This window comes from Gopherus evgoodei, chromosome 2 (assembly GCF_007399415.2).
Source record: "Gopherus evgoodei ecotype Sinaloan lineage chromosome 2, rGopEvg1_v1.p, whole genome shotgun sequence".
Classification (NCBI taxonomy): domain Eukaryota; kingdom Metazoa; phylum Chordata; order Testudines; family Testudinidae; genus Gopherus; species Gopherus evgoodei.
In genome coordinates, this window is record NC_044323.1 from 214,395,184 (window position 1) to 214,411,074 (window position 15,891).

The window sequence follows — 15,891 nt, forward strand, 5'->3', positions numbered from 1 at the left end:
CAAAAGAGCACTGATATGTAGTAACATATAATCAAAGCAATTTTCTAATCACTGAACTATTATATAGTAGCAATGTTAAGATGCTAGCAAGGTGAAAGTGTGCCAGGTATATGTGGGTGAACCTTTATGCTCATGTCTAATTAGAATGAGATCTGACTAGCCAAATAGGTTGTTTCTCCCTCCTTCTCTTTGTCCTTATTCATCCTTCAGGGGCTTTCCTCACCACCTCTACTAAAGCAACCTAGCCTTCTCTCTATATGCACCTACATGACCACCCTGCCTGATTTTCTTTTGCTGCTTCCGGATCTCTCTAGCCACGCATCTACTCATCTGTGCTGCTCAGCTGTCTATCCAACTCAGTAGATCTTCATACACCCACTCATGTTATGTAGCCTTCCTCTGACTTGTGGGTTCCTGTACTCCATGGTTTGTCTTACACAGCTCTGGCAGACTCTGCTCCTCTATGGACACCTCTGATGAAAGGTCTCACGCAGTGGCTGTCCTGCACTAAACCTGCCTCCCAAATGGATGACAGTACTTAAGTGGCAACAGAGTGGGATAGTGAATTCTCCAGGCAACTGCTAAGTAGAGCAATTATCTAATTCATCGTAATCAGTGAGTCTGTAGAGAAGTTAAGCTAAGCTAGAAAGAAGCCAAGTGTGCACGCTGGCCAGTCCATCTACAATATGAGGCCTACATATTCAGTTCCACATTACATCGCTCATTACAGTTTGTGTTGGGGAAGTTCAAGATCATTGCAGCAAAATATTTTACTGTAAAAATTATTTTAACCACTGCATCATGAGCAAGGGAAGTCAATAATTAAGATGTTCACTGTACATTTTACAGTTTAATAATGAATTGTCAAAGCACCAAACATTTAACCAGAGCCCTGGCTTACCTGTACTGAATTTGGAGGTCTTGGAGCTATCCTCCAGAGTAAAATACTTCCAGGAATGACATGCACACTTTCAGAATCTGGCAAAGGCATCTCATCTGGTTCTTCAGAATTGCCCACCTATAAGAAGCACAAATACAAGAAAATGTATCCGAGTCACAGGCTGTTTGCTTAAACACAAACCATAGAACAGTCCTACATAGAAGCTACAGTGAAATGAGACTAAGACATGAACCTATAAAAATGCATGAAACATACCAACAGAGAACACACATTCACTGCCCCAGTACTTATTTTGCCCCCGTGGCTTAAGTAATGATTTTAACACCCACTGGGTTTTCTAGATGCATGTGAAGATTAGAAGAGCCATCAACTTCTCAGAGAAATTAAAAACAAAAGCCATTCTATTTAGACAGTTCTGCCAAGTTTTTTTTACATTTATTTATTCATTCAGCGTGAAGCTAATGAGAAATAGGTGCTTTCAAATCCACATTTTGATGTTACTATTTGTTTCTCACCACCATAGAGAACACTAATGATAGCTCCCCCTCCCTATTTAAAATATAGATCAATTTTGGTTTTATTTATGCTGAAAGTGCAGACCATCTTTTCTTTTTTCTCCATCATTAAGGAAACATGCATCCTACAGTCTGTGCATGTGTAATTGCTGCATTATTGATGTTCAGCAAGTGGGGTCTTAGGTTCCATTGACATTATGATGTCAACAGTGAAAACAAGAAACATTAAACAAATGCTCTTCTGAGAAGAGTTTACCCAATCTAGAAGGTTGATTGTGAACAGTCAAGGTTGATGCACACTGGCTAGGATGACAGTGCTGTACCATGGTTAATACCTTTCTGGAAATACTGCTTAAGTCTCCATCCAAACTAGCCAGAGTAGTAGAGGATAATGGTAGGGCAGACTGTTCTCCAATTGGTTAAAAGGTGCTTTGGTCCAGCAGCATAGACAGAACTGAAACACATATTAATCAATGCCCTTAAACTATGCTATAAACCTGAAGTCCCAAGTGGTTGGCATGGTTTGGTAACAGCTCAGTCACAACAGGGCAAAACAGTTTGGTCAGTCCCTACACTGATAGACTAAACCATAACTTGTTATGCTGCGGTACTGGATGGCAATTTTTGTCCCAGCGTGTTAGTTTACAGGTTAGTTCTAGATACAATTTGGTTCCACCCCAGCATGGGAAAAGCTTTAGAGATCTTTGGAGATTGTTTAGTAGAAATCCAAGCAGACAGTTAAGCACAATGAACACAGTTCCCAGTTATGCATAAGCACAGTCTAAGCCCTCTTGTGAATGAACTTGGTTCTATGATAGTTGGGCCAGGCAATGTGGACAAGCCAATTGCTGTATCTGCATTTCAGCATACAGAGAAACTTAGGCTAGAGTATGGTTTTGAACCCTTCTGACATAACTTGGGCCAATCCATGCTACCAAGACAAACTATTAGAACTTGGTTTAGTAATGAGATTATTTTGGTCTAGTGCTTTCAATATTTAGGATGGCTGCAAAGTAGCCCAGAATATCATGCATAGTAGATTTAATCCCTTTGCTGCTATCAATCTGCCAGTGCAGCTCTCACTTGGATATTCCTAGGCTGTGCTAGCACGCTGACTCCAAAGAGTTATTAGTATTCCTGACAGAACAGAATGACAAAGAAATTGAGGTAAAATGCTACCAGATCAAAAGAAAGAAGCCCCACATCAACAACAAACTAATCCACAAACCAAGCACCAGACCTTTCATAAATTATTCTGTTCCATGGAAGCTTGTCAATAGTTGGTTGTGTTTCAATATGCACATAAACATCACTGGAGTTACAATGAAGAGTGACTATAAAACTAGAAGCACATTTTAGCCACTCTCAGCAGTTCCCTGGACATCACCTCAATTAGTGCGTTATTCAGTGCTATGCATCGTTTTTCAACCAGAAGTACGCATATCCCTGGGGGTACTCAACTCATCTAGATCTGTGTTTCTCAACCTGGGGATTGAGAGATGGGTTTAGGGGGGTTGCCCAGAGCCCCATGCCACAGGGGGCCCCACAAAACTAAGTTACATGCTACAGCCCTAGGTGGCAAGGCTTGCATTTCAGCCATACCACTCAGGGCTCTAGCTTCAGACAAGGCTCACAAGTAAAAAACAGGCTCATATATCAAACTGAAATGTAAGCACAGTATTTACACTCCAATCAATGTATTTTATAATTATATGATAAAAACAAGAAAGTCAGCAATCTGTGCTATGACACTTTTGCATTTTTATGTTTGATTTTGTAAGCAAATAGTTTTTAAGTGAGTGAAACACAGGGTACATGAGACAAATCAGACTCCTGAAAGGGGTACAGTAGTTTGGAAAAGTTGAAAACCACTGAAATAACGTACCCATCACTACTCTTATATTAATAACATTATCTTTCCAGATTGTTAAATACTACTCTAGCTTCACTCTGTGTAGGATTCTAGGACCCCTAAATTCAGTAGTGTCCAGACTTCAGCTATCTTATCTGAGGACTGCACCAAGCATGCACAAGAAAGCTGACTGCAACTGCCCTCATCTTTAATGCAGAGGTGCAGTCTGCAGCACGGAATGCTTACACTTGATCAGAGAAATCTCTTGAGTTTCCAGGGTCACAGCTGGTCACTCTGGTTTAATGGTGTTACAGCCTTAATATAATGAAGAAGCTATATTATTTCATTCAATCTGTATGTTAATAGGATACCCATCTCTGCATAGAGAGAGATAGGTCTAAAGTCCCAACATCTTTTTGATGAAAAGGATAGCAAGTTTTTCCACAAAAAGATTTTATCCCTATACAATCAAAGGCTTTATGGGAAAGTCCAGGATAATCTGCCAATGAGACATTGGCCCCCAGCAGCACATCCAAGTAGGTTCCCTAAAGAAAAGGGAAGTGAACCTACATGATAGCAGTACTAAGAGCAGAAGTAGCAGGAAACCATGAGAAGTTGGAAACACTGGCTAGGTGAGGCTTCCCATAGACTATATATTTTCATGGTACTGAAGTAAATCACTTGAGCATGAAGTGGTGAGACACATCTTAGTGTAACCCTAACATCACTTGGAAGCTCAGAGTGTGCTTAAAGCAACATCAATTCCTTGAAGCACCGACACTGTGTCATCACCACTAGAAGGTGGTGGGCTGCAGTGGAGTTTTTGAAACTAAGAGGAACTGAAATCCTTTGTGGGCCTTAAGAATTAAGGGGCTAGATCCATGGTCAGACCTAGGCACTGCAACATCTACCTTTTAGGCACCTTGCCATTTGGAGGAACCCTCAGCCAGGCACACAGGCTCTCTATACAAAGCATGAGGAGAATGAGATGCCTAAGCATGGGATTCACAGAAATCAGCAAGCTGCTTAAGATAGCTAGTAAGAAATGCTGAGGAGGCCTAAATTGAAAGGTTGCCAGACACCCACTTTTGGCCCAAGGGAGGCAACTATCACTAGTCAGGATTCACAGCCATCATAAAAATGTAGACCTGGAAGGGCCTTGAGAAGTCTTCAAGTCCAGCTCCCTGCCCCAAGGCAAGACCAAGTAAACCTAGACCATCCCTTACAGGTGTTTGTCCAGCCTGTTCCTAAAACCCTCCAGTGATGGGAGGTTCCACAACCTCCCTTGGAAGCCTATTCCGGAGTTTAACTACTCTTAGTGTTAGAAAGTTTTTCCTAATATCTAACCTAAACATCCCCTGCTGCAGATTAAGCCCACTACTTCTTGCCTTATATTCAGTGAACATGGGGGGGGGGGGGGAATCGATTACCATCCTCTTTATAAACAGCCCTTAACATATCTGAAGGCCCCCCCCTTCATCTTTTCTTAAGACTGAACATGCCTCCCTCTTTTTTTCTTAGGGTGATAGGTCAGGTTTTCTGAGCCTTTTAACATGTTTGCTGCTTTCCTTTAGATGCCCTTCAATTTGTCCACATCATCCCTGAAGTCTAGTGCCCAGAACTGGACACAGCACTCCAGCTGAGGCCTCATCACTGCTGAGTAGAGAGGGAGAGAGTTACTGCCCATATCTTGCTGTCATAAACAGATAAGGGTTAATGCCTCTTACCTGTAAAGGAGGCTTCAAGCTGTGAGCAAGCAGACAGCAAAAGGAATTTACAAGCTGAATTGTTTTCTTTCTACCTCCGGTATAGCTAGTTAGAAAGTCTCTGGGTATGGCTACACTTGAAACTTCAAAGCGCTGCTGTGGCAGCGCTTTGAAGTGTGAGTGTGGTCGCAGCGCCAGCGCTGGGAGAGCTACACCCTCTACGGGTGTAGCTTGCAGCACTGTGAGCCACGCTCCCAGCGCTGCGGCACTGTTTACACGGAGGCTTTACAGCGCTGTATCTTGCAGCGCTCGGGGGGGGGTGTGTTTTTTCACACCCCTGAGCGTGAAAATTGCAGCGCTGTAAAGCGCCAGTGTAGCCATGGCCTCTGTTAACCAACCAGCCCTGAGCTGAGTGCATCCCAGTTCAGTGAACTACAGAGGGGTGTGGCCAGCACAGGGAAGCAGGAAAATGAGTACCAGTGGAGCAACTACCAGACTAGAGCTGGCTAGGCTGGAAACAACAGAGAAAGACAACAAAAACAAAGAGACAGATGGAACTAAAACAATTAGAAATAGCCAGAGAAGAGGCTGCCCACAAAAGAGCTATGGAGATGGAGGAGAGACAAAAAAGAGATGGAGGAGAGAGAAAGAAGAGAAAGCCAAAGAAGCTGCCCACAAGAAAGCTACGGAGATTAAACAAAAAAAGGACGGAGATCCAGAGGGAGGCCCACCAGCAGGCCCTGGAATTAGCAAAGGCTAAACAGGATGGAACAGCCAACCCTAACAACCCTTCTCCAGGTACTGTTTCCCATCCCAGAAAATTCCCCACCTACAAGGCAGGTGATGATACTGAGGCCTTCTTAGAAAATTTTAAAAGGACCTGCCTTGGGTACAGCATCTCTGCAGACCAGTACTTGATAGAGCTGAGGCCACAGCTTAGTGGACGCTTAGCAGAGGTGGAGGCTGAAATGTCTAAGGAACACATGAACGATTATGATCTTTTTCAAACCAAGGCCAGAATCAGAATGGGGCTAACACCTGAGCATGCCCATAGGCAGTTCAGAGCCCTAAGGTGGAAACCAGATGTGTCATTTACCCGACACGCCTAATACATTGGAAAGAATTGGGAGGCCTGGATATCAGGAGCAAGTGCTAACTCTCTGGAAGAGCTGTTCTTCCTAATGCAAATGGAGCAGTTCGTAGAGGGTGTTCCTGAGGAAATAGAAAGGTACATCCTAGATGGGAAGTCCAAAACTGTAACCAAGGCGGGGGAGATTGGAGCCAGATGGGTGGAAGTGGCAGAAAAGAAAAAAAATACTAGCAAGGGGAGCGAATATCACAGAGGGCAACCAAGACCCCACCTATAACCCAAGGAAAGCCCCGGACACACTATTGTCCCACCTCACCAGTCTCCAGCAACCCACCTCAACCCACAGACCAGTCAGCTGGGCCATGTTTTAAATGTAATGAACTGGAACATATAAAGGCCCACTGCCCCAAGAACTCCAACAGAGTACAGTTCATTACACCACAATCACACCAAAGATCCCCAGGCCCAGATGCCTCTCAAATACCCTCGGCGTGAAGGGAAAGCTTGAGAGTGGGTGGAAAGAAGTTTATTGCGTGGAGACACATGGGGGCACAAGTGTCAGCTATCCACCAATCCTTAGTGGACCCCAAATTCATCAACCCAGAGGCCCAAGTGACAATTCACCCACTCATGTCAAAATCTGTAAACTTGCCTACAGCTGAATTGCCTGTCCAGTACAAAGGCTGGTCAGGAATGTGGACTTTTGCAGTCTATGACAATTATCCCATCCCCATGCTACTAGGGGAAGACTTGGTCACCATGTGAAGCTGGCCAAGAGGGTGGGAATGGTCACATGCAGCCAGGCCAAGCAAGCTTCCACACCCATTCCTGTTCCTGAGCCGTCCACAAGAGCCCCGTCTGTGTTACCAGAGACCCAGACAGAGGCGGTGGAACCGGATCCCCTGCCAACAACTGCAACGACCATAGTGCATCCAGTCCCAGGACTGGAACTGGAAAAGCAAACAGCACCAGAACCGTTGACAGCACTGACTCCAGTGCTTGCAAACCCATCTATCACTCCCACACCAGAGGGCACAAGCGGGCCTGAACTGGCAGAACCAGCGGACAACCCTAACCAAGAGGCTCAGCCAGAGCCTGAAATATCATAGTGCACCAGTGGAAAGAGGTTCACAATCAACAAAAATAAACCTGTCACCTACATGGCTTCCAGAGGAACCAAGCCCAAGTCCATAGTCTAAGGAGGAACTGATGTCTCCAGCCTCAAGGGAACAGTTCCAGGCTGAGCAGGAAGCAGATGACAGCCTTTAGAAAGCTTGGGCGGCAGCACAGAGCACCCCACTGCCTCTCACCTCTTCTGACCGATCCCGGTTTGTTGTAGAACAAGGACTTTTATACAAGGAGACTCTTTCTGGTAGACACCAGGAAGACTGGCGTCCTCAAAGAGGGTTGGTAGTTCCAACTAAGTACCGGGGAAAGCTCTTGAGCTTATCCCATAATCATCCCAGTGGTCATTCTGGGGTGAACAGAACCAAGGACCAGTTGGGGAAGTCTTTCCACTGGGAAGGAATGGGCAAGGATGTTGCTAATTATGTCCGGTCTTGTGAGGTATGCCAACGAGTGGGAAAGCCCCAAGACCAGGTCAAGGACCCTCTCCAGCCACTCCTCATAACTGAGGTCCCATTTCAGTGAGTAGCTGTGGATATTCTGGGTCCTTTCCCAAAAAAGACCCCCAGAGGAAAGTAGTACATACTACTTTCATGGACTTTGCTACCCGATGGCCAGAAGTGTAGCTCTAAGCAACACCAGGACTAAAACTATGTGCCAGGCCTTAGCAGACATTTTTGCCAGGGTAGGTTGGCCCTCTGACATCCTTAGATTCGGGAACTAATTTCCTGGCAGGGACCATGAAAAATCTCTGGGAAGCTCATGGAGTGAATCACTTGGTTGCCACCCCTTACCACTATCAAACCAATGGCCTGGTGGAGAGGTTTAATGGAACTTTGGGGGCCATGATACGTAAATTCGTAAATGAACACTCCAATGACTGGGACCTAATGTTGCAGCAGTTGCTTTTTGCCTACAGGACTGTACCACATCCCCGTTTAGGGTTTTCACCATTCGAACTTGTGTATGGCCACTAGGTTAAGGGGCAATTACAGTTGGTGAAGCAGCAATGGGAGGGGTTTACACCTTCTCCAGGAACTAACATTCTAGACTTTATAAGCAACCTACAAAGCACCCTCCGACACTCTTTAGCCCTTGCTATAGAAAACCTAACGGATGCTCAGGAAGAGCAAAAGGCCTGGTATGATAAACATACCAGAGATTCAAAGTAGGGGACCTGGTTATGGTCTTGAAGGCGCAACAGGCCCATATGATGGAAGAGTCATGGGAAGGGACCTTCACGGTCCAAGAGCGCCTGGGAGCTGTTAACTATCTCATAGCATTCTCCACCTCAACTCTAAAGCCTGAAGTGTACCATGTTAATTCTCTAAAGCCCTTTTATTCCAGAGACTTAAAGGTTTGTCAGTTTACAGCCCAGCAAGGAGATGACTGAGTGGCCTAAAGGTGTCTCTATGATGGAAAAAGTGACGGTGGTGTGAAAGAGGTGAACCTCTCCACAACCCTGGAACGTCTGCAGCAGCAACAGATCAAGGAGCTGTGCACTAGCTTCGCCCCAATGTTCTCAGCCACCCCAGGATGGACTGAATGGGCATACCACTCCATTGACACAGGTAATCCTCACCCAATTAGAACCTCACCCTACTGGGTGTCTCCTCATGCCCAAGCTGCTATAGAACGGGAGATCCAAAGCATGCTACAGATGGGTATAATCTGCTCCTCTAACCGTGCATGGGCATCTCCAGTGGTTCTAGTTCCCAAACCAGATGGGGAAATACGCTTTTGCGTGGATTACCGTAAGCTAAATGCTGTAACTCGTCCCGACAACTATCCAATGCCATGCACAGATGAGCTATAGGAGAAATTGAGAGGTGCCCAGTTCATCTCTACAATAGACTTAACCAAGGGGTACTGGCAAGTACCGCTAGATGAACCCGCCAAAGAAAGGTCAGCCTTCATCACCCATGCAGGGGTGTATAAATGTAATGTGCTTCCTTTCGGGCTGCGAAATGCACCCGCCACCTTCCAAAGACTTGTAGATGGTCTCCTAGCAGGAGTGGGAGAATCTGCAGTTGCCTACCTCGATGATGTGGCCATTTTTTCTGATTCATGGGCAGAACACCTGGAACACTTGAAAAAAAAAGTCTTCGAGCACATCAGGCAGGCAGGACTAACTGTTAAGGCTAAAAAGTGTCAAATAGGCCAACACAGAGTGACTTACCTTGGACGCCAGGTGGGTCAAGGAACAATAAATCCCCTACAGGCCAAGGTGTATGCTATCCAAAAGTGGCCTGTCCCAAGTCAAAGAAACAGGTCCAATCCTTAGGCTTGGCTGGATATTACAGGCAATTTGTACCGCACTACAGCCAAATCGCTGCCCCACTAACAGACCTAACCAGAAAAACACAGCCAAATGCAGTTAAGTGGACTAATGAGTGCCAGAAGGCCTATAACCAGCTTAAGGCGACACTGATGTCTGACCCTGTGCTAAGGGCTCCAGATTTTGACAAACCTTTCCTAGTAACCACAGATGTGTCTGAGCGTGGTGCAGGAGCAGTTTTAATGCAGGAAGGACCGGATCAAGAATTTCATCCTGTCGTGTTTCTCAGAAAGAAACTGTTTGAGAGGGAAAGCCACTGGTCAATCAGTAAAAAAGAATGCTACGCTATTGTGTATGCCCTGGAAAAGCTACGCCCATACGTTTGGGGACGGCGGTTCCAGCTACAAACCGACCATGCTGCGCTAAAGTGGCTTCATACTGCCAAGGGAAACAACAAAAAACTGCTTCAATGGAGTTTAGCTCTCCAAGATTTAAATTTCGAAATTCAACACATTTCAGGAGCTTCTAACAAAGTAGCTAATGCACTCTCCCGTAATCCAAAACACTAAAATTTCTGAATGGTGGCAAAGTTACCAGATCTAAGCTAGTAATTAAGCTTAGAAGTGTCCATGCTGGTCCCCACATTTGTACCCTAAAGTTCAGAGTGGGGAAGAAACCTTGACACTTGCGTAGAACATTCCTGTTAATACACCCTAGAATTATATTAGCCTTTTTGCAACTGCATGACATTGGTGACTCATTCAATTTGTGATCCACTACCGCCCACCAATCCTTTTCAGCAATACTACCATCTAGCCAGTTATTCCCCATTTTGTATTTGTGCATTTGAGTTTTCCTTCCTAAATGAAGTACTTTGCACTTGTCTTATTGAATTTCATCCTGTTGGTCTCAGACCACTTCTCCAGTTTGTCAAGGTTATTTTCAATTTTAATCCTGTCCTCCAATGTGTTAGCAAACCATGCCAGCTTGGCTTCATCTGTAAGTTTTATAAGCACACTCTCCATTCCATTATCCAAGTCATTAATGAATATATTGACTAGTACCAGGCACACTCCTGGAGTTAGGACCTAAGCAAGGTTAGTCCTCTTGCAAAAACCCAGCAGTGACCCCCCTACTCCATTTTAGCTAGTAGTCCAAAGATTACGAAACTCACTTGGGATGTGGGAGACCTGTTTTCAAATCTCTACTCTTCCTGATTTGGGGAAGGACTGCAACCCAGATCTCCTTTCTTCCAGGAGTGTTCCCTATATGGTCACTCTCTGGCCCAACGAATATTCAATTTATAGAAAATGGAACAGCTTCAAAAGGAGAGATGGAATCACACATCAGAATAGCCCATAAACTGGTGATTTAGGCACTCACTTGGTGTGTGAAAGACTATAACTATCCAATATTACAAGGTTCACCATGAACCTGCTCATTCCTGACTATCTTTTGTGTGGTTTAGGAGTGCCCCGCGCACACCTACTGGATTGGGCCCTGCAGGTGAGATAATGGAGGAAAGCCCAGTTTGACATCCCTGCCAAGTCTTAGACATGAGATAGGGCACTGAACTGCTTGGCAGCATCAGGACTTAGTTGACTTTGTGAATGCCACTGACAGAAACACCAGGTGTTTAGGGGACTCTATTAGTGGAAACTTCAGCACCTACGGAATTTAGGCACCTACAGAGTTAGGCAGCAACCGAGGGTGGGGGTCTCAGTGGCACTTTCCAGGTTGTTGTTTGTGCATGTTTTTGTTTTAATTTAAATAAAGACTGTGCTTTTCTCAGAGTCCTAACAGCTCTAAGCCGCTGTCTGAAAAAAACCCGGTTTCACTAGATTTTGTTTAGTTTCATTTGCCAATTTTCAAAGCAGTTCTAGTTATAATTAACATTCTTCAGCAGATTTTGCATTTTAGAGTTATTATGCCAGCTCCCAAGATCAGAAAGACTGGACACCTAATCTGGATGTCAAAGAGTCTCTTCCAGTCAGAGAAGTGGAGGGAAAAAGACACTCAAAAGTTAGCTATAGAGAATAGAATAAAATTCTGAGTAGCAGATTCAGTGAAACGATATATAAAATTCTCTTAAGAATTAAATGGTGAAAAGGCAAAAGTAGGCAAGTATATTTTACTAACTAAAAGCCCATGAGAAGCCAGAAGTAACCTGAAGCTTGAGCTTTGTACACAAAAGTATTTCATTCAGGGTAATCTTCAGTATTGCAAGGGAAAAACAAACAAGTAGATAACAAGTGTGCAGGGTATATTTTTCTTTTCTCCTCCTCCTCCCAAAGGCTCAGAGAGGCAGCCTCAAAGAGAGGGTGGTAATCCCCCGAGCTTTAGAGCTCTCCTGTACAGCAATAACGTAAATCTACACAGGCATACTTGCCTTTAGAAAGGTTAGACTCTAACAGGCAAAGGAGTAAAGCAAGCATGGTGATCTTCAGTGGCATGGAGGGGTTCTCAGATTTTTACTTAAAAATGTTTTCTCTAATCATTTAAGATGAATACAAGTATGTATAATTACTGTAAGAACCTTCATTGTCATTGGTTTAAAAAAGCGGTTTTCTATTGAAAGAATTGTTAAGGAGTAACAAAATGGGTTACAGAAACGCGAAGAGTAAGATTTCCTGTGGTAGTGCAGACTGTAAAAATCCTTGCAAAACCTTCAGAATATGACATTCCTCCAAGTTATGAAATCCTTCTAAACAGACCCTTATCTATCCTGCTTACAGGCCTGGAAAGCATCAGATTGGAGTTCCATACTAGATCAGACTCATGGTCCCTCTAGTCCACTATCCCATCTGGTGACTCTGGAGGAGGGTGAAAGAACCCAATAGTAGGCAGATATAGGGAAATCTGCTCGCATGAAAGTTCCATGCTAATCCTTAGATATTGGCCTAAATCCTGAAGCACAAGGATTTTAACCCTCCCAAAACTGTTTGGATAATAGCCAGAATTATTATAATTAATCCGTATAATACATGTCCAAATGCTTTTCGAATCTTACTAAGTTCCTACTAAGAAAAAGTCTAAGGAAAAAGTATAAAAAACAGTAACAAGCCTAAAGGCACCTTAGACTACTAAACGTTCTATTGTGCCTTTGACACACCACCTCTTTACATGTCTAATACCTGTTTACTGTTTTTCTTCTCTTCTGTATTTTTCTTGTCATTTTTTTTGTAAGCTTCAAATGTAGCTGGGTCAACACTGTACAAGCACTCAGTCCATTTCCCATAGAGTGAACAAACTTTCCTTTTGCTGTCAGAAAAAGGACTAATTTTAGGAAGAGCTTAAACAAGTTATGAAGTTAGTTTTAGTGTTTTCAGATTTTAATATTATGAAAAGAATTCTAAGAACAGATTTAAGACCGAATCCCCATCTTACTATACATTACAGTTACTAACAAGTTACCTTCATACATACATAATATTCTTTGCCAAGGACCTTTATGTATAACAGTATTTAATTCCAACAGTTCCCACATATATCTGTATTAGATATTTAAGTAGCATTTTATTGAATAGTAGATCTAACTAAGACAGGATTTTTACCTTTTGTCTTGAATGTAGCCTTCAACTTTGTGTAACTCCTTTCCAAAAAGCCCACATGGTTTGAAGTTTAATACACACTTCTCGCCAGTTCTAGAGGAAGAAACATTTAGCTCAAATTACTTTTCATTAATTCGTTTTAAAACTTAGTAAATTAACAAGTCATATGCCAGCTTACTTGTGGTTAGTTATTTCTACATTTCCATACTGCTCAATCCAAAGTTTACCTACAATAATATTATGCACACAGCAAGTAGGATTTGTCCATGTGTAGGCTTCATCGTGTCTGAAAAAAAGAGACAATAACTGCTGGCATAATCACACCTTTCAACAATATACGTGAATGACTCTACAGCAAGTATCTGGCTCTGGAACTTCGTTATTGGCAGCAAATCAAGGAAACAAGATGCACCAGCCATGCATGGTGTGGCAAAAATAGGAGACACTGAAAGATTTTGTTAACTGCTTAGCATGGCAGCTTCAGTGCATCTACCACTGGCAAATTAATGGGACTACTTACAGTAGTAAAGTTAAGCACATGTAAGTATTTGCAGGATTAAGGCCTTAATTATCTGAAGCCTATACAACTCAGGGGTGCCAGTGAACTGTACAATTCTGTTTGCAATGACGTTCAAGCCATTTTGGTCCCAGAATACGAGAGGGACAAGAAGTGAGGTAATAGCTTATTGAACCAATTTCCAACAGAAGGGACAAGCTTTTCAGCTTCATAGAGCATTTCCTCAGGTCTGAAGAAGGCAATTGGAGTGTCCAAGGTAAATACAAGGCAGGACACATTGTTAAGCATAAGTGGTCACACATGCTGTATGAGACCAGTAAAAATGAAGTGGATAATAAGAGTTAACAGGCAGTAGGGTGTGTTATAAATTATTGTAAGGAGCCATAAAAGCAGGAAATATGCAAACTGCATAAAAAAAAGACTGTCTGCTTCATCTATATGAAATAGTGGCTATATTAAAAGTCATCTTGCAGCACTGGAGACCATTATATGAGCCTTTATTCTGCACAACCTCAAAACTAAAGTCTAATACAGTAATCTGATCAACTTACTCAAGAAGTTCCAGAGTTATAGTCCCTTTAGGTTCTGCTTCCACACTCTTGCCCCAGAACTTGAGTTTAGGATAGATTGAGCCATGAAACACAAAATCGTTATTCAAGCCTTCAGCATAGAAAGCACTGATTGGTGGGTGATGACTAACTTGTTCTGAAAGGAGTCTAAACCCAAGATCATCTCTAAAAATAAAGTAAAAATGAAGTTTTCAGGATCACTGTTCTCCACAGTTCTCTGAAATGCAAATTTAGTGAGAGTTTCACTGATACAACTGGTACTGCAGTGAAAGAGTTTCCTTTAATTTTATGTTTCAGAATGTGTAAGAGTTATAGCAATTACGTATGGATCTAGATATTTAAGCTACCAATTAGTTTAGAAGCACTCACTGCAATATAGATCTCTCTCTGTGATGCTGCAAGACCCCAGAGGGCCCTGGTGCAAGAATAAGTTAGGGGGGTCTCTTCCTGATTCTGAAATCCACCCCGTCCAGCTCTCACACAGCCCCAGTTCAGCTCTCCACCTCCTTTCTAACTCTCTCATAGCTCCAGTCCTGCCCTCCCATCCCACAGCTTCTGTTTAGTTTTAAATTAAGTTTCAGGAAGAGAGGGAGAAAGGGACTTCAAACTGAATTCCTAAACTAGTTATGCAAACAAGATAAAGGTACAGGAATAAAAGATGTTTCTACTATGACCCCTAATCCCAAAAAGTCCAAATGTCAAGGAAGAATGTTGGTTCCCACCCCGAATACATGGTATGAAAATTTTAAGATCTGAATTAGAGGAAGAAAACTTCTGAAGAATCAAGAGAGCTGTTTTTAAATGGAAAAATACATTAGCATCCCCAGCATATCATCCTCCCACGGCCATTAGAGCAGCAGGTCAAGGAGCCTTTAGACACGCTTTCTGTTCCTTGCACTGTACTAGGTGCTGGTACCAGAATACACACAAGGAGGGTTCTGCTGAGATGCAAGTCACAGGAAAAGGGCTCCCACGCCTCTAACACTGCAGCTCAGATCCCCACCCCTAATACTTACTGTGCTGGCAGCTTTGTCTCCACTGCCCCCACTTTGTGCTACATTGCCTAGGTTCACCCCACCACATCCCTGTGCCCTGCTGCTGCCTGCTTCCTCTTCCCTACCACTGGGTGTTCTGCTCCCACACCCCTGCTAGTCCCTACTGCCACTCTTGACAGCTCCCTCACCTTCAACCCTGAACCCCACCCCAACCCCACTCCTCCTGGCTTCCTGTTCCCATCACCAGCCTCTCCCTCACCTATTCCCTCCTCACCTGCACTCTGTACTTTGTGTCCTGACCCTGAACTAGTGCCTGCAGGGGCAGCTCAGTGCCTAAATGCGGGTAGCTGTCTACCCTTGCAGCACAGTGCATACACCCCACATGACTCAGCCTCCGGGCAAATGCAGTCAGGCTCCTGCACAAGCTTGGGACAGGAGTATCAGCAGCCAGGCACTCCACAGTGCAGGGTGGGCAGCACCTTGGGCAGTGCCATCTGCCTCATTACTGCCACCAGCAGCAGCATCTGATTGTGGTTGGGCCCCCATAACTTTCAGGGCTCTGGTGTGACTGCACCACTTGCACCATTGTAGCTATGCCATGGTGTGTGTCTGTCTCTCTCTCTCTCTAGACAAGTTCAGGAGAAATACTAACAGGCTTAACTATTTTAAAATGACAAAATTTTTGACTACACATTGCAGCATCCACATGTGTATCTGACTGAAACCCCGACGCCACAAGTAGGCAAGAGTGGTCCAAAACAGAAGGGGCTTAGTTTATTTTTTAGTTCTTAA

General features: G+C 43.8%; 1 protein-coding gene across 4 annotated transcripts in view; it reads right to left on the reverse strand.

Moving 5' to 3' along the window:
- The window catches only part of OSBPL1A (oxysterol binding protein like 1A), a 134,971-nt gene that overhangs the window by 10,058 nt on the left and 109,022 nt on the right, over positions 1–15,891 (reverse strand). For all 4 annotated transcript variants that reach the window (XM_030552928.1, XM_030552926.1, XM_030552927.1 and 1 more), the window contains exons 21-25: positions 14,087–14,269; positions 13,197–13,304; positions 13,022–13,111; positions 12,602–12,728; positions 902–1,018 (exon numbers count right to left, since the gene is read on the reverse strand). In XM_030552928.1, the coding sequence (XP_030408788.1) occupies positions 902–1,018; positions 12,602–12,728; positions 13,022–13,111; positions 13,197–13,304; positions 14,087–14,269 (625 nt within the window). The remainder of the gene's footprint in view (positions 1–901; positions 1,019–12,601; positions 12,729–13,021; positions 13,112–13,196; positions 13,305–14,086; positions 14,270–15,891) is intronic.